This window comes from Pseudophryne corroboree, chromosome 9 (genome assembly GCF_028390025.1).
Source record: "Pseudophryne corroboree isolate aPseCor3 chromosome 9, aPseCor3.hap2, whole genome shotgun sequence".
Classification (NCBI taxonomy): domain Eukaryota; kingdom Metazoa; phylum Chordata; class Amphibia; order Anura; family Myobatrachidae; genus Pseudophryne; species Pseudophryne corroboree.
This window is the reverse complement of record NC_086452.1, coordinates 366,494,090-366,518,933: the sequence shown is the minus strand read 5'-3', so window position 1 is coordinate 366,518,933 and position 24,844 is coordinate 366,494,090. Positions and strand designations below refer to the sequence as shown.

Genomic DNA, 24,844 nt, shown 5'->3' with positions numbered 1-24,844 from the left:
ACGTCTGCAGCACCACCTGCCCAAACTGGGTATCCTCTTTGGCCAGGGTATCAAACTTGTAGAACTTCACAAAGGTGTACTTCCCCCGACCAGGTGGCAGCTCGGCATAGTTGCAAGGCAGAGACCCCACGGGCAGCCGCCCTGGAAGTCTCCACCGATCTTGTAGATTGGGCCTTCAGAGACTGTGGAACAGGTAAGGCTGCTGACACATAGGCCTGTTGGATAGTCAGTCTAAGCCAACGAGCAATGGACTGCTTAGAAGCAGGGCAACCCTTTTTCTGCGCACCATACAGCTCAAACAGGGAATCCGTCTTTCTGACCCAAGCCGTCCTCTTAATATAGATCTTCAAGGCTCACACAGCATCAAATGCGTCCGGAGGAGCAGAAGTGCCAGCACTTGATGGGAGCACTATAGGTTGATTCCAGTGGAATGCAGAGACAACCTTCGTCAGGAACTGCTGCCTAGTCCGGAGCTCAGCTCTGTCTTCATAAAAGGCCAAGTATAGACTTTTACACGACAAGGCCCCCAAATCAGAGACGTGCCTAACAGAAGCCAGGGCCAGTAACATTACCGTCTTCCACGTAAGGTACTTGCCTTCTACCGTCATCAACGGTTCAACCCAGGAGGATTGTAGAAACTCAAATACCATATTCAAATCCCAGGGTGCCGTTGGTGACACAAAGGGAGGCTGTATGTGAAGTACCCCTTGCAAGAAGGCCTGAACTTCTGGTACCACTGCCAACTTCTTCTGGAAGAAAATAGAGAGGGCCGAAATTCGGACCTTAAGGGAGCCCAGACGTAGGGCCATATCCACTCCAGCCTACAGGAAACGCAAGAAGCGTCCCAGGTGAAAATTGCAGAAGGATATGTGCACTCCTCGCACCAAGAGACATATCTCCTCCAGATATGATGGTAGGGTCTTGACGTCACAGGCTTCCTGGCCTAATCGATGGTTGTAATAACCTTTCTGGAAAGGCCTTTGCGAGCTAGGATGTTCCACTCAACCAACATGCCGTCAAACGAAGCAGTCGTAAGTCCTGGAAGACGAACAGGCTTTGCTGAAGAAGGTCTTTTCTTATTGGTAGAGGCCAAGGATCTTCGACGGACACGTCTCGAAGATCTCCGTACCACGCCCTCCGAGGCCAGTCTAGGACAATCAGAATTGCCTGGACTCTGATGCCTGATTCTCTTTAGCACCCTTGGGAGCAACGGAATCGTTGAGCCGAGATGCCATCAAATTGATGCGTGGGCAGCCCCACAGGTCGGTGATCTGTTCAAACACCTGTGGGACTTAGGAAATCTGCTTCCCAGACGTTTACCCCCGGAATAGAGATTGCCGACATAGCTCTTGCACAGCTCCTCATCCTCTCAGACTCGCATCCGTTGTGAGGAGGATCCAATCCTGAATCCCGAAACTTCGATCTTCCAGCAGGTTTGTAGACTGTAGTCACCACAGGAGGGAAATCCTATCCTGAGGTGAGAGGAGTATGATCCGATGCATCTGAAGATATGAGCCGGACCACTTGCTCATGAGATCCAATTGAAATGTTCTGGCATGGAACCTTCCTTACCATCTTTCCCATCAATCGCATGCAAAGATGGAAGGAGATCCAATTCGGCCTTCGGACTGCACGGACCATCTCCTGCAGCATCTTTGCCTTGTCCTCTGGGAGGAATACCTTCTGAGCCACTGTATCCAGAAACATCCCCAGGAACAGGAGCCGCTGAGTAGGTTCCAGGTGAATCTTCTGCAAATTGAGAATCCAGCCATGTTGTGACAGAAGCTGAATAGTGCGGTTGATATTGAGCAACAGAAGCTCCCTGGATCTACCCTTTATCAAGGGGTCATCCAAATAAGGGATGATGTTGATCCCCTGGACTCAGCTGAAACATAATTTCCGCCATCACCTTCGTGAAGACCCTCGGTGCCGTGGACAGACCGAAGGGCAGTGCCTGGAACTGGTAATGGTCATTCAACAGGGCAAACCGCAGGTAAGCCTGGTGAGGTGGCAAAATCGGGATATGAAGATAAGCATCCTTTATATCCAGCAAAACCATAAACTCCCGTTCTTCCAGACCCGAAATCACTGCTCGCAAGGATTCGATCTTGAACTTGAAGACCCTTAGGTAAGGGTTCAAGGATTTTAGATTCAAAATGGGCCTTATCGAACCGTCCGGTTTTGGCACCATAAACAGATTGGAGTAGTAACCCTACCCCTGTTGTTGCAGTGGCACTGGAACAATGACTTGGGACTGGACCAACTTTAGGAAGGCCTGTTGCAGTGTAACTCGCGTATCCTCCAAAATTGGTAAGCTTGATTTGAAAAAAAAAAAAAAAACGGTGGGGAGGAGCACTGTCGAACTCCATCTTGTAGCCCTGAGAAATTAGATCCCTTTCCCAGACATCATGGCAGAAGCTTTCCCAGATGCGGCTGAAGTGATGCCTCAGGGTAGGGAGACACCGTTATGCCGAGGCTTTGGAGGAACCAGCGCTGGTGCTTTGTTCCTGAGAACCGGCAGCAGCTGGTTTTCTTGTCTTGCCTCTGGTGCCTCTTGCAGCATTTGAGGCGCCTCTGGCTCTTGACCTAAATCTAGCGGTCAGAAAGGACTGTAAAGATGGCCCCGCGTAGGAGCGCCTGGCCGCTGGGGCACCGGAGGGGAGACACGTGGATTTACACGCAGTAGCCTTTGAAATCCACGTATCCAACTTGTACCCAAATAACCACTCACCTGAGAAAGAAAGCACTGCTCTTAGAATCTGCGTCCACTATCCACTGACGCAGCCACACTGCCATGGCAGTAGTCATTGCATTAATAGCGCCCATCTCCTTGATAGAGTCACACAGGATGCGTACAGTAGCCTGAATGTGTTTAACCAGTGTAACCATATTCACCAGAGACATATCCCCCGCAAGGCCCTCTTGAATCTGGCCCGCCCAGGTGTGAATGGCATGTGTCATCCAGCAACCTGCTATCACAGCTCTTTGTGATATACCAGCTGCTGTGTAAATAGATTTTAATGTATTCTCTATCCCCGGGGTCCTTTAAGGTAGAGGTGCCAGGGACCGGTAATACCACTTTTTTAGATGGTCGTGAGACAGATACGTTCACAGCAGGGAAGGGTGGGGTCTTCCAAATGTTTCCTGCCTTCAGGGGTAAATGGGAAGGTGCTTAGAAAGCGTCTTGTCACCTGGAATCTTTTATCGCGGTTTTTTCAGGCTGACTTAAACATGTCATCAAGTTCCTTAGAACCAGGGGAGGTGACGCTAACTCTTTTTGTGAAGAGAAGAATGACTGCTGTACTGCAGCGTCTTCCGCTGGGATTTTTAACATATCCCTGATAGAAAGAATGAGGGGTTCAATCCCCTGTGCTGGAGATGGATTTTCTGAAACAGGTTCCAGCTCTTCCCCTCCTCCAGACCCTCTTCATCATATTCAGAGAGTCAGGCAGCCCATGCTTATGTGGCCCTGAACTAGGGAGAGGGGTCTACCTGTCTTTGCAGGTCAGTTACAGCCTGCTGCAGCTGCTGTGTCTTGACTATTAGCAGAGATCTGTGAGAACATGTCCACCATCATGGATTTTATAGAAACTAACCAGGATGACTCTTGAACCTCCTCCCTAGCTGCCTCACTAACTTGGGAGGACTGGCTACATTGTTCACATGAGAGGGAACCAGCCCTTGAAGTGAAGAATCTGGTATTACATGCCATGCATAATTGGTGTTTTACCATGTTTATAGGAGATAAAAACACTCATACACAGCCACACAGACAAGTATATAGCAAGCCTGCCCAGACTGGAATATGAGTAGGAGACCCATAGAGAAAAGGACCAGGACACCAAGCCTAGCTGTATATTATACAGAGAGTGCGGTGTAAACACTGGAGCTTGTCCCTTTCAGGACTCTATATATACTAGCGACTCTCCCCCTTACTAACACCCCTGTACCAGTTTCCTGTATATCTGGAGTGTCCCTGGAGGAGCTGTGTGCCGTGCTGCTGGAAGCAGAGGAAGGTGCCAGGAAGCCGCCAGTCCCGCTCTGAGTTAGCTCTGCCCCCTGTAACGGCGCCGGAGCTATGCATCTTTTTTATACTGGCAAATGTCTCGTGTGGTGGCAAACGTAGTAAAATTACCTGTTTGCACCAAACTGCTGGCCAGTCTACATAGGGGGCCATGTCACTCCCCCGGGAAGGGTCCATATGCAGCACCAGCGATTGTGCAGCACCAAGAACCGGGGGAAGCCCCTAGCGGGGCCCCCCGATGTGTACTCACCACCCTTCTCACCTTCAGGCTTATGTTAGGGGTGTACGGCGTGCTGCGGGTGTGCGTGCTAAGGTGCCGTGCCTGGGGTACAACAACCCTTCAGGACAGTAGTCCTGCAGCGGGGGAAGCGGCTCTGACACCTTACAGAGGCCGGTGGCCGCCCCCCCTCCCTAACTCCCACGGTGCAGGTATGCTGTTGTTTAAAAGAAACTGAAGAAAAATCCTCTGGAGCTCCAGAGAGTGCATCCTCTCCTGAGGGCACATTTTTCTATACTGGCTGTGGGAAGAGGCAGAGAGGAGAAGAGCCAGCAGAAGTGCACCGGCTCCTTTGGACCCCATACACATCGTACTAAGTGACCCCAGTATCCCTTATGGATGCTAGAGAAGATGGATAGCATTTTTTTCAAAGTTGCCTTAACACATTTATATTTTGTAAAGTTCTAGTAGTCACCTAGATACAAATTTGATGGCAAATGGCTCCACATACTGCAGTGCATCACAAGCCTACTTAGAAACTAGGCTTCCCTCAAAGCTATAAGAAGACAACTATCTGCCCTCACTACATTTGAAGTCCTGCAATCAACCTATAGGCGACTAATATTGTTGAAAAAAATGACAGGCTGAAGGGAAACTAATTGCACATTTGCACTCAAACAAAACAACATATAGACAAAAAGGTAAGACAAGGGCAATTTATATAAAGGATCACAGACGTTATACGAGATGACAGGAAACGTCTACTGTAACTCAGTGTATATGTTACACATTAATTAATTTTAAAAGGGGGTGAGATTAAATTCCTCTTGATGGGTGTTAAGTGGCTACAGGACAGTCATGTGAATTCACTTTGCAGCAACCAGTATCGCCAGTAACTTTCCCTTACACCTGGAAATTACAAAAATGGTCTACAGTAAGACTGTAATGCACGCAGCTGGACATCGACGCATTCTCTTATATCTAGTATACAGCACGACTGAGATGCTCTGGCACTAGTAATGTAGCAAATCTAGGCTAGGCGTTGTATAACACACTCACTAAGTTGCAGATGGAGCACTCATATCTGCGGGAGCTCACATTAGAACCCTTTTTACAGAGATTTGAGACTAAAGGTGCCTATACACCTAAAGATTTATCTTCCAATCTGGCTGGTTGGAATGAAAATGTGGTAATGGATGGGAGCAAATGACATGGATGGGAGCAAATGACAGTTGACCATTTCAAATGGTCAACTGTCATTTGCTCCCATCCATTACCAGATTTTCGTTCCAACCAACCAGATTGGAAGATAGATCTTTAGGTGTATGGGCACCATAAGATTGGGTACACACTGTCTGGCAGATGCGACATCAAACGATACATCGTCAGTGTATACACACCACGTGACCATGTGACCGCATCCACCCGGAGCATGTAGGCCTGTCAGCTATCTTCTGCTCTCAAGTGCAGAACAAAAGATATCCGATGTTGTAACGACATGCGGGAGCACGCATCATATACAACATGGGTCTTCAACCTGCGGCCCTCCAACTGCTGTGAAACTACACATCCCAGCATGCCCTGCAACAGTTTTGCTACTAAAGTATGCTAAAACGGAGGCAGGGCATGCTGGGATGTGTAGTTCCACAGCAGCTGGAGGGTTGCAGGTTGAAGACCCATGATACACAATATCTCCCGTACACACTGTCCGATGTGACAGATATATCGTACGAGCCGGCGGACAGTGTGTACCCAGTCTTAGTCACACACAAACGTACAAGTATTGTTCCAGTGCTCAGAGTACACTAGCAATGTAGTTTTGTTGCTTTTAGTTGTTTTAGCAGTGCTAATAAGATGCCCATTTTACGTGAATAAGAGGCTGGAAACAGCACGGACCCTGGCACGCTGAGAGTGGCTATATGGTGTAACTTGAGCTAGAGCATACGAGGACCTATCTGTAAAAAATAAGAATTTACTTACCGATAATTCTATTTCTCGTAATCCGTAGTGGATGCTGGGGACTCCGTAAGGACCATGGGGAATAGCGGCTCCGCAGGAGACTGGGCACAAAAGTAAAGCTTTAGAACTACCTGGTGTGCACTGGCTCCTCCCCCTATGACCCTCCTCCAAGCCTCAGCTAGGATACTGTGCCCGGACGAGCGCACACAATAAGGAAGGATTTTTAATCCCGGGTAAGACTCATACCAGCCACACCAATCACACCATATAACTTGTGATCTAAACCCAGTTAACAGCATATTAACAGAGGAGCCTCTAGAAAAGATGGCTCACTACAGCAATAACCCGATTTTTTTGGTAACAATAACTATGTACCAGTATTGCAGACAATCCGCACTTGGGATGGGCGCCCAGCATCCACTACGGACTACGAGAAATAGAATTATCAGTAAGTAAATTCTTATTTTCTCTGACGTCCTAGTGGATGCTGGGGACTCCGTAAGGACCATGGGGATTATACCAAAGCTCCCAAACGGGCGGGAGAGTGCGGATGACTCTGCAGCACCAAATGAGAGAACTCCAGGTCCTCCTCAGCCAGGGTATCAAATTTGTAGAATTTTACAAACGTATTTGCTCCTGACCAAGTAGCTGCTCGGCAAAGTTGTAAAGCCGAGACCCCTCGGGCAGCCGCCCAAGATGAACCCACCTTCCTTGTGGAATGGGCTTTTACAGATTTTGGCTGTGGCAGGCCTGCCACAGAATGTGCAAGCTGAATTGTACTACAAATCCAACGAGCAATAGTCTGCTTAGAAGCAGGAGCACCCAGCTTGTTGGGTGCATACAGAAAAAACAACGAGTCAGATTTTCTGACTCCAGCCGTCCTGGAAACCTATATTTCCAGGGCCCTGACAACGTCTAGCAACTTGAAGTCCTCCAAGTCCCTAGTAGCCGCAGGCACCACAATAGGTTGATTCAGGTGAAACGCTGAAAACCACCTTAGGGAGAAATTGAGGACAAGTCCTCAATTCCGCCCTGTCCGAATGGAAAATCAGATGAGGGCTTTTACAGGATAAAGCCGCCAATTCTGACACGCACCTGGCCCAGGCCAGGGCCAACAGCATGACCACTTTCCATGTGAGATATTTTAACTCCACATATTTAAGTGGTTCAAACCAATGTGACTTTTGGAACCCAAAAACTACATTTAGATCCCAAGGTGCCACTGGAGGCACAAAAGGAGGCTGTATATACAGTACCCCTTTCACAAACGTCTGAACTTCAGGGACTGAAGCTAGTTCTTTTTGGAAGAAAATTGACAGGGCCGAAATTTGAACCTTAATGGACCCCCATTTCAGGCCCATAGACACTCCTGTTTGCAGGAAATGTAGGAATCGACCTAGTTGAAAATTCCTCCGTCGGGGCCTTACTGGCCTCGCACCACGCAACATATTTTCGCCAAATGCGGTGATAATGTTTTGCGGTTATATCTTTCCTGGCTTTGATCAGGATAGGAATGACTTCATCCGGAATGCCTTTCTCCTTCAGGATCCGGCGTTCAACCGCCATGCCGTCAAACGCAGCCGCGGTAAGTCTTGGAACAGACAGGGTCCTTGCTGGAGCAGGTCCCTTCTTAGAGGTAGAGGCCACGGATCCTCCGTGAGCATCTCTTGAAGTTCCGGTTACCAAGTCCTTCTTGGCCAATCCGGAGCCACGAATATAGTGCTTACTCCTCTCCATCTTATAATTCTCAGTACCTTGGGTATGAGAGGCAGAGGAGGGAACACATACACTGACTGGTACAACCACTGTGTTACCAGAGCGTCTACAGCTATTGCCTGAGGGTCCCTTGACCTGGCGCAATACTTGTCGAGTTTTATAAACATGTGGAAGACTTCTGGGTGAAGTCCCCACTCTCCCGGGTGGAGGTCGTGTCTGCTGAGGAAGTCTGCTTCCCAGTTGTCCACTCCCGGAATGAATACTGCTGACAGTGCTATCACATGATTTTCCGCCCAGCGAAGAATCCTTGCAGCTTCTGCCATTGCCCTCCTGCTTCTTGTGTCACCCTGTCTGTTTACGTGGGTGACTGCCGTGATGTTGTCCGAATGGATCAACTCCGGGTGACCTTGAAGCAGAGGTCTAGCTGAGCTTAGAGCATTGTAAATGGCCCTTAGCTTCAGGATATTTATGTGAAGTGATGTCTCCAGGCTTGACCATAAGCTCTGTAAATTCCTTCCCTGTGTGACTGCTCCCCAGCCTCGCAGGCTGGCATCCGTGGTCACCAGGACCCAGTCCTGAATGTCGAATCTGCGTCCCTCTAGAAGATGAGCACTCTGCAACCACCACAGGAGAGACACACTTGTGCTTGGTGACAGGGTTATCCGCTGATGCATCTGAAGATGCGATCCGGACCATTTGTCCAGCAGGTCCCACTGGAAAGTTCTTGCGTGGAATCTGCCGAATGGGATTGCTTCGTAGGAAGCCACCATTTTACCCAGAACCCTTTCATTGATGTACTGAGACTTGGCTCGGTTATAGGAGGTTCCCGACTAGCTCGGATAACTCCCTGACTTTCTCCTCCGGGAGAAACACCTTTTTCTGGACTGTGTCCAGGATCATCCTTAGGAACAGAAGACGAGTCGTCGGAATCAGCTGCGATTTTGGAATATTGAGAATCCAATCGTGCTGCCGCACCACTACCTGAGATAGTGCTACACCGACCTCCAACTGTTCCCTGGATCTTACCCTTATCAGGGAATCGTCCAAGTAAGGGATAACTAAAATTTCCTTCCTTCGAAGGAGTATCATCATTTCGGCCATTACCTTGGTAAAGACCCGGGGTGCCGTGGACCATCCATACGGCAGCGTCTGAAACGGATAGTGACAGTTCTGTACCATAAACCTGAGGTACCCTTGGTGAGAAGGGTAAATTGGGACATGAAGGTAAGCATCCTTGATGTCCCGAGACATCATGTAGTCCCCTTCTTCCAGGTTCGCAATCACTGCTCTGAGTGACTCAATCTTGAATTTGAACCTCCGTATGTAAGTGTTCAAGATTTTAGATTTAGAATCGGTCTCACCGAGCCGTCCGGCTTCGGTACCACAACAGTGTGGAATAATACCCCGTTCCCTGTTGCAGGAGGGGTACCTTGATTATCACCTGCTGGGAATACAGCTTGTGAATGGCTTCCAAAACTGCCTCCCTGTCAGAAGGAGACATCGGTAAAGCCGACTTTAGGAAACGGCGAGGGGGAGACGTCTCGAATTCCAATTTGTACCCCTGAGATATCACCTGAAGGATCCAGGGGTCTACTTGCGAGTGAGCCCACTGCGCGCTGAAATTCATTGAGACGGGCCCCCACCGTGCCTGATTCTGCTTGTAAAGCCCCAGCGTCATACTGAGGGCTTGGCAGAGGCGGGAGAGGGCTTCTGTTCCTGGGAACTGGCTGATTTCTGCAGCCTTTTTCCTCTCCCTCTGTCACGGGCAGAAATGAGGAACCTTTTGCCCGCTTGCCCACGAAAAGACTGCGCCTGATAATACGGCGTCTTCTTATGTTGAGAGGCGACCTGGGGTACAAACGTGGATTTCCCAGCTGTTGCCGTGGCCACCAGGTCTGAAAGACCGACCCCAAATAACTCCTCCCTTAATAAGGCAATACTTCCAAATGCCGTTTGGAATCCGCATCACCTGACCACTGTCGTTTCCATAACCCTCTACTGGCAGAAATGGACAACGCACTTAGACTTGATGCCAGTCGGCAAATATTCCGCTGTGCATCACGCATATATAGAAATGCATCTTTTAAATGCTCTATAGGCAATAATATACTGTCCCTATCTAGGGTATCAATATTTTCAGTCAGGGAATCCGACCACGCCAACCCAGCACTGCACATCCAGGCTGAGGCGATTGCTGGTCGCAGTATAACACCAGTATGTGTGTAAATACATTTTAGGATACCCTCCTGCTTTCTATCAGCAGGATCCTTAAGGGCGGCCATCTCAGGAGAGGGTAGAGCCCTTGTTCTTACAAGCGTGTGAGCGCTTTATCCACCCTAGGGGGTGTTTCCCAACGCACCCTAACCTCTGGCGGGAAAGGATATAATGCCAATAACATTTTAGAAATTATCAGTTGTTATCGGGGGAAACCCACGCATCATCACACACCTCATTTAATTTCTCAGAATCAGGAAAACTACAGGTAGTTTTTCCTCACCGAACATAATACCCCTTTTTGGTGGTACTCGTATTATCAGAAATGTGTAAAACATTTTTCATTGCCTCAATCATGTAACGTGTGGCCCTACTGGAAGTCACATTTGTCTCTTCACCGTCGACACTGGAGTCAGTATCCGTGTCGGCGTCTATATCTGCCATCTGAGGTAACGGGCGCTTTAGAGCCCCTGACGGCCTATGAGACGTCTGGACAGGCACAAGCTGAGTAGCCGGCTGTCTCATGTCAACCACTGTCTTTTATACAGAGCTGACACTGTCACGTAATTCCTTCCAACAGTTCATCCACTCAGGTGTCGACCCCCTAGGGGGTGACATCACTATTACAGGCAATCTGCTCCGTCTCCACATCATTTTTCTCCTCATACATGTCGACACAAACGTACCGACACACAGCACACACACAGGGAATGCTCTGATAGAGGACAGGACCCCACTAGCCCTTTGGGGAGACAGAGGGAGAGTTTGCCAGCACACACCAGAGCGCTATATATATATACAGGGATAACCTTATATAAGTGTTTTTCCCCTTATAGCTGCTGTATTTTTAATACTGCGCGTAATTAGTGCCCCCCTCTCTTTTTTAACCCTTTCTGTAGTGTAGTGACTGCAGGGGAGAGCCAGGGAGCTTCCCTCCAACGGAGCTGTGAGGGAAAATGGCGCCAGTGTGCTGGGGAGATAAGGCCGCCGAGAAGGGGGCGGAGCCTATCTCCCGTTTTTCTGTGTATTCTGGCAGGGGTTAAATTCATCCATATAGCCCAGGAGCTATATGTGATGCATTTTTTGCCATCCAAGGTGTTTTTATTGCGTCTCAAGGCGCCCCCCCCCCCCAGCGCCCTGCACCCTCAGTGACCGGAGTGTGAAGTGTGCTGAGAGCAATGGCGCACAGCTGCAGTGCTGTGCGCTACCTTGTTGAAGACAGGACGTCTTCTGCCGCCGATTTTCCGGACCTCTTCTGTCTTCTGGCTCTGTAAGGGGGCCGGCGGCGCGGCTCTGGGACCTATCCATGGCTGGGCCTGTGATCGGTCCCTCTGGAGCTAATGTCCAGTAGCCTAAGAAGCCCAATCCACTCTGCACGCAGGTGAGTTCGCTTCTTCTCCCCTTAGTCCCTCGATGCAGTGAGCCTGTTGCCAGCAGGTCTCACTGAACATAAAAAACCTAAAACTAAACTTTTCACTAAGCAGCTCAGGAGAGCCACCTAGTGTGCACCCTTCTCGTTCGGGCACAAAAATCTAACTGAGGCTTGGAGGAGGGTCATAGGGGGAGGAGCCAGTGCACACCAGGTAGTTCTAAAGCTTTACTTTTGTGCCCAGTCTCCTGCGGAGCCGCTATTCCCCATGGTCCTTACGGAGTCCCCAGCATCCACTAGGACGTCAGAGAAATAATGAGTGCTCGCTCATTACTGGGTCAAAGCAATTAAACTATAGAGGAAGAAACATCAGTTTTTATGGGGACAGTTAAACAAAACCATACAATGCGCAAACATGATGCAAACCTCTTACTGGCATTTGAAACGAAAGAACAATGGCAGGTATATGCACAGTGTGCAACATGTGGACTACACACCTTTGTCAGGACGTGGAAAATGTAGGGGTACATTAACCCTTTCTTGTGACGATGCTCTGCTACTCTCAATACTTCAGGTGCAACGGGAGGCAGAGGAGGAGTTGTGATATCCATATGATTCCGGGTGGGCATGGAGAGGAGACAAGGAATCTGCAGACCTCCCTGGTTACCTTTCTTGTCAGCGGCTTTGATTCCGGATGTGGTGGATGAGGGACTATCAGTCTGTATTAAATAGAAGGCAAATTTATTGGACAAGCGTCCTTAAACCCAAGAACAGGCTAAATGTTCTGAAATAAAGTGCTCTCCCTGGCAGCTTCTGGCCGCTATATTAGCAAGTATAATAAATATGAATGAAACTGGACCGCATTGTAAACTACAAGAAACATTGGTTTTACTTAGTTTTCTCTAAAAGTGATAAAGCAGTGATAAGTGCAAGGTGATAATGCACCAGCCATTCAGCTCCTGTCAATTTCCATAATGGAGCTGATTGGCTGGTGCGTTATCACCTTGCACTAATCACTGCTTTATCACTTTTCCAGGCTTAATACATCTGCCCCAGGGTCTCAAAACGATCACTGTTCTATTGTTATAGCTGTAGCTACGGATACAGGTCTCCTACTTCAGTCTAATCAATTGAAATTACAATTCTAATGATCTCACTGGCTAACAAAGTGGTGACATTAGGAGATGAAGGCCGACTAGCGTTCCAGTATTCCAGGATTGACCTATGTCTTGTCGAAATTATGCATACCGGCAAGCGTCACATCTTAAAATGATAGCTGCTATAGTTAATGAGCGGAGATTGCTTTATAGCCTTGGCCATGTAAACAGAACTAGTTGCTATGTAACTCTCTTGCAGAGATGCGATACCAAATTCACAAACCAAATGTCACTTCTATATTATTGGTGGCCTGATATAAACCTAGTCTAAAGCATAGGTAACAAAAACAAAACATTTTCTTCTATTACACCAATATCCAGGGATAGGCCACATGTAGAGGTCCATATGCTGTGGAACTACACACCACAGAATACTCTGCCACAGTTTTGCTGTTAGGGCATACTAAAACTGTGGCAGGACATGCTATTGTACCACATCAGCTGTAGTGACAGACATTGCCTCCACTGCAACAATCTGAAAATGCACACACTACCTTGGTCTGGTCTGTGGGATCCTTATTTGTTTTTCCAGATGACTTATTCTTTTTATCCCAGCCAGGCTTGGTTCCGCTAATGTGGCTGAAAGGGAAAATATAGGGGAAACATAAAACCAAACTGAACGTGGAAAGAATGCACTACTTCAATACAAATGTTTTCCCAAATTTTAGTTGTACTATGCCAAAATAAGATTTTACTCACCAGTAAATCTATTTCTCGTAGTCCGTAGTGGATGCTGGGGACTCCATAAGGACCATGGGGAATAGACGGGCTCCGCAGGAGACTGGGCACTCTAAGAAAGATTTAGTACTACTGGTGTGCACTGGCTCCTCCCTCTATGCCCCTCCTCCAGAACTCAGTTAAGGAAACTGTGCCCGGAAGAGCTGACATTACAAGGAAAGGATTTTGGAATCCAGGGTAAGACTCATACCAGCCACACCAATCACACCGTATAACTTGTGATAACATACCCAGTTAAGAGTATGAACAACAACAAAGCATCAACCACGGATGCCAACATAACATAACCCTTTATTAAGCAATAACTATATACACGTATTGCAGAAAGTCCGCACTTGGGACGGGCGCTCAGCATCCACTACGAGAAATAGATTTACCGGTGAGTAAAATCTTATTTTCTCTAACGTCCTAATGGATGCTGGGGACTCCGTAAGGACCATGGGGATTATACCAAAGCTCCCAAACGGGCGGGAGAGTGCGGATGACTCTGCAGCACCGAATGGGCAAACACAAGGTCCTCCTCAGCCAGGGTATCAAACTTGTAGAATTTTGCAAAGGTGTTTGAACCCGACCAAGTAGCTGCTCGGCAAAGCTGTAATGCCGAGACCCATCGGGCAGCCGCCCAAGAAGAGCCCACTTTCCTTGTGGAATGGGCTTTTATCGATTTTGGATGCGGCAATCCCGCCGCAGAATGAGCCTGCTGAATCGTGTTACAGATCCGGCGAGCAAGTTTGCTTTGAAGCAGGAGCACCCAGCTTGTTGGATGCATACAGGATAAACAGCGAGTCAGTTTTCCTGACTCCAGCCGTTCTGGCCACATAAATCTTCAAAGCCCTGACTACATCAAGCAACTTGGAATCCTCCAAGTCACGAGTAGCCGCAGGCACCACAATAGGTTGGTTCAAATGAAAAGATGACACCACCTTCGGCAGAAATTGTGGACGACAAAATTGTGGATGACAAAGCCGCCAATTCTGACACACGCCTAGCCGAAGCTAAGGCCAATAGCATGACCACCTTCCATGTGAGATACTTTAGCTCCACGGTCTTAAGTGGCTCAAACCAGTGGGATTTCAGGAAACCCAACACCACGTTGAGATCCCAAGGTGCCACTGGTGGCACAGAAGGGGGCTGAATATGCAGCACTCCCTTAACAAACGTCTGAACCTCAGGAAGAGAAGCCAGTTCTTTTTGAAAGAAAATAGATAGGGCGGAAATCTGGACCTTTATGGACCCCAACTTCAAGCCCATAGTCACTCCAGACTGTAGGAAGTGCAGGAACCTGCCCAGCTAGAATTCCTCTGTAGGGGTCTTCCTGGCCTCACACCAAGCAACATAATTTCGCCATATACGGTGATAGTGTTTTGCGGTCACGTCCTTCCTAGCCTTTATTAGCGTAGGAATAACTTCATCCGGAATGCCTTTTTCTGCTAGGATCCGGCGTTCAACCGCCATGCCGTCAAATGTAGCAGCGGTAAGTCTTGGAACAGACAGGGCCCCTGTTGCAACAGGAGAGGCAGAGGCCATGGGTCCTCTGTGAGCATTTCTTGCAGTTCCGGGTACCAAGTCCTTCTTGGCCAATCCGGAACAATGAGTATTGTTCTCACTCCTCTTTTTCTTACGATTCTCAGCACCTTGGGTATGAGAGGAAGAGGAGGAAATACATAGACCGACTGGAACACCCACGGTGTCACTAGTGCGTCCACAGCTATCGCCTGAGGGTCCCTTGACCTGGCGCAATACCTTTTTAGCTTTTTGTTGAGGCGGGATGCCATCATGTCCACCTGTGGCAGTTCCCATCGATTTGTAATCTGCGTGAAGACTTCTTGATGAAGTCCCCACTCTCCCGGGTCGAGGTCGTGCCTGCTGAGGAAGTCTGCTTCCCAGTTGTCCACTCCCGGAATGAACACTGCTGACAGTGCTTGCACGTGATTCTCCGCCCAACGAAGAATCCTGGTGGCTTCCGCCATCGCCACCCTGCTTCTTGTGCCGCCCTGGCGGTTTACATGAGCCACTGCGGTGATGTTGTCTGACTGAATCAGCACCGGTTGGTTGCGAAGCAGAGGCTCCGCTTGACTCAGGGCGTTGTATATGGCCCTTAGTTCCAGGATATTGATGTGCAGACAAGCCTCCTGACTTGACCACAACCCTTGGAAGTTGCTTCCCTGAGTGACTGCCCCCCATCCTCGGAGGCTCGCATCCGTGGTCACCAGGACCCAGTCCTGTATGCCCAACCTGCAGCCCTCGAGAAGGTGAGCACTCTGCAGCCACCACAGAAGAGACACCCTGGCCCTGGGGGATAGGGTGATCAGCCGATGCATCTGAAGATGCGATCCGGACCACTTGTCCAACAGATCCCATTGAAAGATCCTCGCATGGAACCTGCCGAAGGGAATGGCTTCGTATGATGCCACCATCTTTCCCAGGACTCGCGTGCAGTGATGCACCGACACCTGTTTCGGTTTTAAGAAAATAAGAATTTACTTACCGATAATTCTATTTCTCGGAGTCCGTAGTGGATGCTGGGGTTCCTGAAAGGACCATGGGGAATAGCGGCTCCGCAGGAGACAGGGCACAAAAGTAAAGCTTTCCGATCAGGTGGTGTGCACTGGCTCCTCCCCCTATGACCCTCCTCCAAGCCAGTTAGGTACTGTGCCCGGACGAGCGTACACAATAAGGGAGGAATTTTGAATCCCGGGTAAGACTCATACCAGCCACACCAATCACACCGTACAACTTGTGATCAAAACCAGTTAACAGTATGATAACAGAGGAGCCTCTGAAAGATGGCTTCTTAACAATAACCCGAATTAGTTAACAATAACTATGTACAATTATTGCAGATAATCCGCACTTGGGATGGGCGCCCAGCATCCACTACGGACTCCGAGAAATAGAATTATCGGTAAGTAAATTCTTATTTTCTCTATCGTCCTAGTGGATGCTGGGGTTCCTGAAAGGACCATGGGGATTATACCAAAGCTCCCAAACGGGCGGGAGAGTGCGGATGACTCTGCAGCACCGAATGAGAGAACTCCAGGTCCTCCTTAGCCAGAGTATCAAATTTGTAAAATTTTACAAACGTGTTCTCCCCTGACCACGTAGCTGCTCGGCAAAGTTGTAATGCCGAGACCCCTCGGGCAGCCGCCCAAGATGAGCCCACCTTCCTTGTGGAGTGGGCCTTTACAGATTTAGGCTGTGGCAGGCCTGCCACAGAATGTGCAAGTTGGATTGTGCTACAGATCCAACGAGCAATCGTCTGCTTAGACGCAGGAGCACCCATCTTGTTGGGTGCATACAATATAAACAACGAGCCAGATTTTCTGACTCCAGCTGTCCTTGCAATATATATTTTTAATGCTCTGACAACGTCCAGTAACTTGGAGTCCTCCAAGTCACTTGTAGCCGCAGGCACTACAATAGGCTGGTTCAGATGAAATGCTGACACCACCTTAGGGAGAAAATGCGGACGAGTCCGCAGTTCTGCCCTGTCCGAATGGAAAATCAGATATGGGCTTTTGTAAGATAAAGCTGCCAGTTCTGACACTCTCCTGGCCGAAGCCAGGGCTAGTAACATGGTCACTTTCCATGTGAGATATTTTAAATCCACCTTTTTTAGTGGTTCAAACCAATGAGATTTTAGAAATTCCAAAACCACATTGAGATCCCACGGTGCCACTGGAGGCACCACAGGAGGCTGTATATGCAGCACTCCCTTAACAAAAGTCTGGACTTCAGGAACTGAAGCCAATTCTTTTTGAAAGAAAATCGACAGGGCCGAAATTTGAACCTTAATAGATCCCAATTTGAGACCCATAGACAATCCTGATTGCAGGAAATGTAGGAATCGACCCAGTTGAAATTCCTCCGTCGGAGCACTCCGATCCTCGCACCACGCAACATATCTTCACCAAATGCGGTGATAGTGTTGCACGGTTACTTCCTTCCTTGCTTTAATCAAAGTAGGAATGACTTCTTCCGGCATGCCTTTTTCCTTTAGGATCCGGCGTTCAACCGCCATGCCGTCAAACGCAGCCGCGGTAAGTCTTGAAACAGACAGGGACCCTGCTGAAGCAAGTCCCTCCTTAGAGGTAGAGGCCACGGATCTTCCGTGATCATCTCTTGAAGTTCCGGGTACCAAGTCCTTCTTGGCCAATCCGGAACCACTAGTATCGTTCTTACGCCTCTTTGCCGTATAATTCTCAATACTTTTGGTATGAGAGGCAGAGGAGGAAACACATACACCGACTGGTACACCCAAGGCGTTACCAGCGCGTCCACAGCTATTGCCTGCGGATCTCTTGACCTGGCGCAATACCTGTCCAGTTTTTTGTTGAGGCGAGACGCCATCATGTCCACCATTGGTCTTTCCCAACGGGTTACCAGCATGTGGAAGACTTCCGGATGAAGTCCCCACTCTCCCGGGTGAAGGTCGTGTCTGCTGAGGAAGTCTGCTTCCCAGTTGTCCACTCCCGGGATGAACACTGCTGACAGTGCTATCACATGATTCTCTGCCCAGCGAAGAATCCTTGCAGCTTCTGCCATTGCACTCCTGCTTCTTGTGCCGCCCTGTCTGTTCACATGGGCGACTGCCGTGATGTTGTCCGACTGGATCAACACCGGTTTTCCTTGAAGCAGAGGTTCTGCCTGGCTTAGAGCATTGTAGATTGCTCTTAGTTCCAGAATGTTTATGTGAAGAGACGTTTCCAGGCTCGTCCACACTCCCTGGAAGTTTCTTCCTTGTGTGACTGCTCCCCAGCCTCTCAGGCTGGCGTCCGTGGTCACCAGGATCCAATCCTGTATGCCGAATCTGCGGCCCTCCAATAGATGAGCACTCTGCAACCACCACAGAAGAGATACCCTTGTCCTTGGAGACAGGGTTATCCGCTGGTGCATCTGAAGATGCGACCCTGACCCTTTGTCTAACAGATCCCTCTGGAAAATTCGTGCATGGAATCTGCCGAATGGAATTGCTTCGTAAGAAGCCACCATTTTTCCCAGGACTCTTGTGCATTGATGTACAGACACCTTTCCTGGTTTTAGGAGGTTCCTGACAAGCTCGGACAACTCCTTGGCTTTTTCCTCCGGGAGAAAAACCTTTTTCTGAACCGTGTCCAGAATCATCCCTAGGAACAGCAGACGAGTTGTCGGCATTAACTGGGATTTTGGAATATTCAGAATCCAGCCGTGTTGTTTTAGCACTTCTTGAGACAGTGCTAATCCCCTCTCTAGCTGTTCTCTGGACCTTGCCCTTATTAGGAGATCGTCCAAGTATGGGATAATTAATACGCCTTTTCTTCGAAGAAGAATCATCATCTCGGCCATTACCTTTGTAAAGACCCGAGGTGCCGTGGACAATCCGAACGGCAGCGTCTGAAACTGATAGTGACAGTTTTGTACAACGAACCTGAGGTACCCCTGGTGTGAGGGGTAAATTGGAACGTGGAGGTACGCATCCTTGATGTCCAAGGACACCATAAAGTCCCCTTCTTCCAGGTTCGCTATCACTGCTCTGAGTGACTCCATTTTGAACTTGAACTTCTTTATGTACAGGTTCAAGGACTTCAGATTTAGAATAGGTCTTACCGAGCCGTCCGGCTTCGGTACCACAAATAGAGTGGAATAATACCCCTTTCCCTGTTGTAGAAGAGGTACCTTGACTATCACCTGCTGAGAGTACAGCTTGTGAATGGCTTCCAAAACCGTCTCCCTTTCGGAGGGGGACGTTGGTAAAGCAGACTTCAGGAAACGGCGAGGCGGATCTGTCTCTAGTTCCAACCTGTACCCCTGAGATATTATCTGCAGGATCCAGGGATCTACCTGCGAGTGAGCCCACTGCGCGCTGAAATGCTTGAGACGACCGCCCCCGAGTCCGCTTGAGAAGCCCCAGCGTCATGCTGAGGCTTTTGTAGAAGCGGGGGAGGGCTTCTGTTCCTGGGAAGGAGCTGCCTGTTGGTGTCTCTTCCCCCTTCCTCTGCCTCGTGGCAGATATGAATATCCCTTTGCTCTCTTGTTTTTAAAGGAACGAAAGGACTGCGGTTGAAAAGTCGGTGTCTTTTTCTGTTGGGGAGTAGCTTGAGGTAAAAAGGTGGATTTCCCGGCTGTAGCCGTGGCCACCAAATCTGATAGACAGACTCCAAATAACTCCTCCCCTTTATACGGCAAAACTTCCATATGCCGTTTTGAGTCCGCATCGCCTGACCACTGTCGCGTCCATAAACTTCTTCTGGCCGAAATGGACATAGCACTTACCCGTGATGCCAGTGTGCAGATATCCCTCTGTGCATCACGCATATAAAGAAATGCATCCTTTATTTGCTCTAAAGACAGTAAAACATTGTCCCTATCCAGGGTATCAATATTTTCAATCAGGGACTCTGACCAAACTACTCCAGCACTGCACATCCAGGCTGACGCTATAGCTGGTCGTAGTATAACACCTGTATGTGTGTATGTTGGATCTTTAAGTGCGGCCGTCTCAGGAGAGGGTAACGCCACTTGTTTAGATAAGCGTGTGAGCGCCTTATCCACCCTAGGAGGTGTTTCCCAGCGCGCCCTAACCTCTGACGGGAAAGGGTATAAAGCTAATAACTTCTTTGAAATTAGCATCTTTTTATCGGGGGCAACCCACGCTTCATCACATACATCATTTAGTTCTTCTGATTCAGGAAAAACTATAGGTAGTTTTTTCACACCCCACATAATACCCTGTTTAGTGGTACCAGTAGTATCAGCTAAATGTAACGCCTCCTTCATTGCCAAAATCATATAACGTGTGGCCCTACTGGAAAATACGGTTGATTCGTCACCGTCGCCACTGGAATCAGTGCCTGTGTCTGGGTCTGTGTCGACCGACTGAGGCAAAGGGCGTTTTACAGCCCCTGACGGTGTTTGAGGCGCCTGGACAGGCACTAACTGATTGTCCGGCCGTCTCATGTCGACAAACGGCTGCTTTAGCGTGTTGACACTATCCCGTAATTCCATAAATAAAGGCATCCATTCTGGTGTCGACCCCCTAGGAGGTGACATCCCCATATTTGGCAATTGCTCCGCCTCCACACCAATATCGTCCTCATACATGTCGACACACACGTACCGACACACAGGGAATGCTCTTAACGAAGACAGGACCCCACTAGCCCTTTGGGGAGACAGAGGGAGAGTTTGCCAGCACACACCAAAAGCGCTATATATGACAGGGATAGCCTTATAATAAGTGCTCCCTGTATAGCTGCTTTTATAATATAATTTTTGCCACTATTTTGCCCCCCCTCTCTTGTTTTACCCTGTTTCTGTAGTGCAGTGCAGGGGAGAGACCTGGGAGCCGTCCTGACCAGCGGAGCTGTGTAAGGAAAATGGCGCTGTGTGCTGAGGAGATAGGCCCCGCCCCTTTTCCGGCGGGCTCGTCTCCCGCTCTTTAGTGTATTCTGGCAGGGGTTAAATATCTCCATATAGCCCCGGAGGCTATATGTGAGGTATTTTTTAGCCAAATAGGTTTTCATTTGCCTCCCAGGGCGCTCCCCTCCCAGCGCCCTGCACCCTCAGTGACTGCCGTGTGAAGTGTGCTGAGAGGAAAATGGCGCACAGCTGCAGTGCTGTGCGCTACCTTTAGAAGACTGAGGAGTCTTCTGCCGCCGATTCTGGACCTCTTCATGTTTCAGCATCTGCAAGGGGGCCGGCGGCGAGGCTCCGGTGACCATCCAGGCTGTACCTGTGATCGTCCCTCTGGAGCTGATGTCCAGTAGCCAAGAAGCCAATCCATCCTGCACGCAGGTGAGTTCACTTCTTCTCCCCTAAGTCCCTCGTTGCAGTGATCCTGTTGCCAGCAGGACTCACTGTAAAATAAAAAACCTAAGCTAAACTTTCTCTAAGCAGCTCTTTAGGAGAGCCACCTAGATTGCACCCTTCTCGGCCGGGCACAAAAATCTAACTGGCTTGGAGGAGGGTCATAGGGGGAGGAGCCAGTGCACACCACCTGATCGGAAAGCTTTACTTTTGTGCCCTGTCTCCTGCGGAGCCGCTATTCCCCATGGTCCTTTCAGGAACCCCAGCATCCACTAGGACGATAGAGAAATCTCTGACTAGAGTCACGAGCTCCTGAGCCTTCTCCGCTGGGAGAAACACCTTCTTCTGGTCTGTGTCTAGAATCATGCCCAGAAAGGGCAGACGCGTCGTAGGAATCAGCTGCGACTTTGGGATATTCAGAATCCAGCCGTGCTGTTGCAACACTTCCTGAGAGTGTGCTACGCTGATCAGCAACTGCTCTCTGGACCTCGCCTTTATGAGGAGATCGTCCAAGTATGGGATAATTGTGACTCCTTGCTTTCGAAGGAGCACCATCATTTCTGCCATTACCTTGGTAAATATTTTCGGTGCCGTGGAGAGCCCAAACGGCAACGTCTGGAATTGGTAATGACAGTCCTGTACCACAAATCTGAGGTACTCCTGATGAGGTGGATAAATGGGGACATGCAAGTAAGCATCCTTGATGTCCAGAGACACCATAAAATCCCCCTCTTCCAGGCTTGCAATGACCGCTCTGAGCGATTCCAACTTGAACTTGAATCTATTCAGATAAATGTTCAGGGACTTTAAATTCAATATGGGTCTGACCGAACCGTCCGGTTTCGGTACCACAAACATTGTGGAATAGTATCCCCTTCCCTGTTGAAGGAGGGGAACCTTTACCACCACCTGCTGGAGATATAACTTGTGAATTGCCGCTAACACTACCTCCCTTTCCATGGGGGAAGCAGGCAGGGCCGATTTGAGGTAACGGTGAAGGGGCATCACTTCGAATTCCAGCTTGTATCCCTGAGACACAATCTGTATAGCCCAGGGATCCACCTGTGAGCGAACCCACTGGTGGCTGAAATTTCGGAGACGCGCCCCCACCGCTCCTGGCTCCACATGTGGAGCCCCAGCGTCATGCGGTGGATTTAGCGGAAGCCGGGGAGGACTTCTGTTCCTGGGAACTAGCTGTATGGTGCAGCTTCTTTCCTCTACCGCTGCCTCTGGCAAGAAAGGATGCACCTCTGACTTTCTTGCTTTTTTGTGATCGAAAGGACTGCATTTGGTAATACGGTGCTTTCTTAGGCTGTGAGGGAATATATGGCAAAAAATTTGACTTCCCCAGCCGTAGCTGTGGAAACCAGGTCCGAGAGACCGTCCCCAAACAATGCCTCACCCTTGTAAGGTAAAACCTCTGTGTGCTTTTTGGAGTCGGCATCACATGTCCATTGCCGAGTCCACAGGACCCTTCTGGCAGAAATTGACATTGCATTTATTCTAGAGCCCAGTAGGCAAATGTCCCTCTGGGCATCCCTCATATATAGGACAGCGTCTTTTATATGCCCCAGGGTCAGTAAAATAGTATCCTTGTCCAAGGTATCCAGTTCCTCAGACAGATTATCTGTCCATGCTGCTACAGCACTACACATCCAGGCCGACGCAATTGCCGGCCTCAGTAGAGTACCTGAATGTGTATAAACAGACTTCAGGATACTTTCCTGCTTCCTATCCGCAGGATCCTTTAGGGAGGCCGTATCCTGTGACAGCAGGGCCACCTTCTTAGATAAGCGTGTCAGAGCTTTGTCTACCCTAGGGGAGGATTCCCAGCGCATCCTGTCCGTTGGCGGGAAAGGGTACTCCATAAGTAACCTTTTGGAAATCAGCACTTTCCTATCAAGGGAATCCCACGCTTTTTCACATAACTCATTTAACTCATGTGAAGGGGGAAAAGTCAACTCTTGCTTTTTCTCCCCAAACATATAAACCCTCTTGTCAGGGACAGGGTTTACCTCTGATATGTGCAATACATCCTTCATTGCTATAATCATGTAGCGGATGGCTTTAGCCATTTTAGGCTGCAATTTTGCATCATCGCCATCGACACTGGAGTCAGAATCCGTGTCGATATCTGTGTCAATAATTTGGGATAATGGACGCTTCTGAGACCCTGACGGCGTCTGCGCTGTAGGATCAGGCATGGGCTGAGACCCCGACTGTCCCAAGGTTTCAGCTTTATCCAACCTTTTATGCAAGGAGTTTACATTATCATTTAACACCTTCCACATATCCATTTAATCAGGTGTCGGCGCCGTCGGCGGAGACACGTCATTCATCTGCACCTGCTCTGCCTCCACATAGCCCTCCTCGTCAAACATGTCGACACAAGCGTACCGACACACCACACACACAGGGGATGCTCTATATGAGGACAGGACCCCCACAAGGCCTTTTGGAGAGACAGAGAGAGAGTATGCCAGCACACACCCCAGTGCTATATAACCCAGGAATTACACAGTAACTTAGTGTTTACCCAGTAGCTGCTGTATATATGATTAATGCGCTAAATTTATGTGCCCCCCCTCTCTTTTTACCCTTTCTACCGTGAGTCTGCAGGGGAGAGCCTGGGGAGCTTCCTCTCAGCGGAGCTGTGGAGAGAAAATGGCGCTGGTGAGTGCTGAGGAAGAAGCCCCGCCCCCTCAGCGGCGGGCTTCTGTCCCGCGATTTTGTGTAAAAATAATGGCGGGGGCTCATGCATATTACAGTGCCCAGCTGTATATATGCTGCTTTTTGCCAGGAGGTACTTAATTGCTGCCCAGGGCGCCCCCCCCCCCCCCCTGCGCCCTGCACCCTACAGTGATTGGAGTGTGTGGGTTAGTGTGGGAGCAATGGCGCACAGCTGCAGTGCTGTGCGCTACCTCATATGAAGACAGGAGTCTTCTGCCGCCGATTTTGACGTCTTCTTGCTTCAACCCGCCGGCTTCTGTCTTCTGGCTCTGCGAGGGGGACGGCGGCGCGGCTCCGGACGACCAAGGTTAAGTTCCTGTGTTCGATCCCTCTGGAGCTAATGGTGTCCAGTAGCCTAAGAAGCGCAACCTAGCCGCAGTTAGTAGGTTTGCTTCTCTCCCCTCAGTCCCACGTAGCAGAGAGTCTGTTGCCCTCTGAAAATAAAAAACCTAACTAAAATACTTTCTTAATAGCAAGCTCAGGAGAGCTCACTAAAATGCACCCAGCTCCTTCCGGGCACAGATTCTAACTGAGGTCTGGAGGAGGGGCATAGAGGGAGGAGCCAGTGCACACCAGTAGTACTAAATCTTTCTTAGAGTGCCCAGTCTCCTGCGGAGCCAGTCTATTCCCCATGGTCCTTACTGAGTCCCCAGCATCCACTAGGACGTTAGAGAAATATGATTTTCAATCATATTCTTAGGCCTTGCCTATCAAGCACAAGTGTCAAAGTTTTAAGGACTGATGCTTTCTATTTAGGTATATTAGTCACTGCACCAGTTGAGCTCACAAACCAATTTCTATACACAATCACAAGATGAACAATTTAGGCAGGAGCCATTTTTAACCTACTAGTATGCATTTGGACCATCAAATGAACCCAGAACTTCATTAAAAGCTCAAGCAAAATGAAGGGGAACCTGCAAACTCCATGCAGG

At 49.1% G+C, this 24,844-nt stretch overlaps 1 protein-coding gene across 1 annotated transcript in view; it reads right to left on the bottom strand.

Annotated features, from left to right (window-relative positions):
• The window catches only part of FAM120A (family with sequence similarity 120 member A), a 225,659-nt gene that overhangs the window by 45,321 nt on the left and 155,494 nt on the right, over nt 1-24,844 (bottom strand). Inside the window, exons 8-9 of the mRNA XM_063940739.1 lie at nt 13,151-13,235; nt 11,997-12,218 (exon numbers count right to left, since the gene is read on the bottom strand). Coding sequence (XP_063796809.1) covers nt 11,997-12,218; nt 13,151-13,235 — 307 coding nt within the window. The remainder of the gene's footprint in view (nt 1-11,996; nt 12,219-13,150; nt 13,236-24,844) is intronic.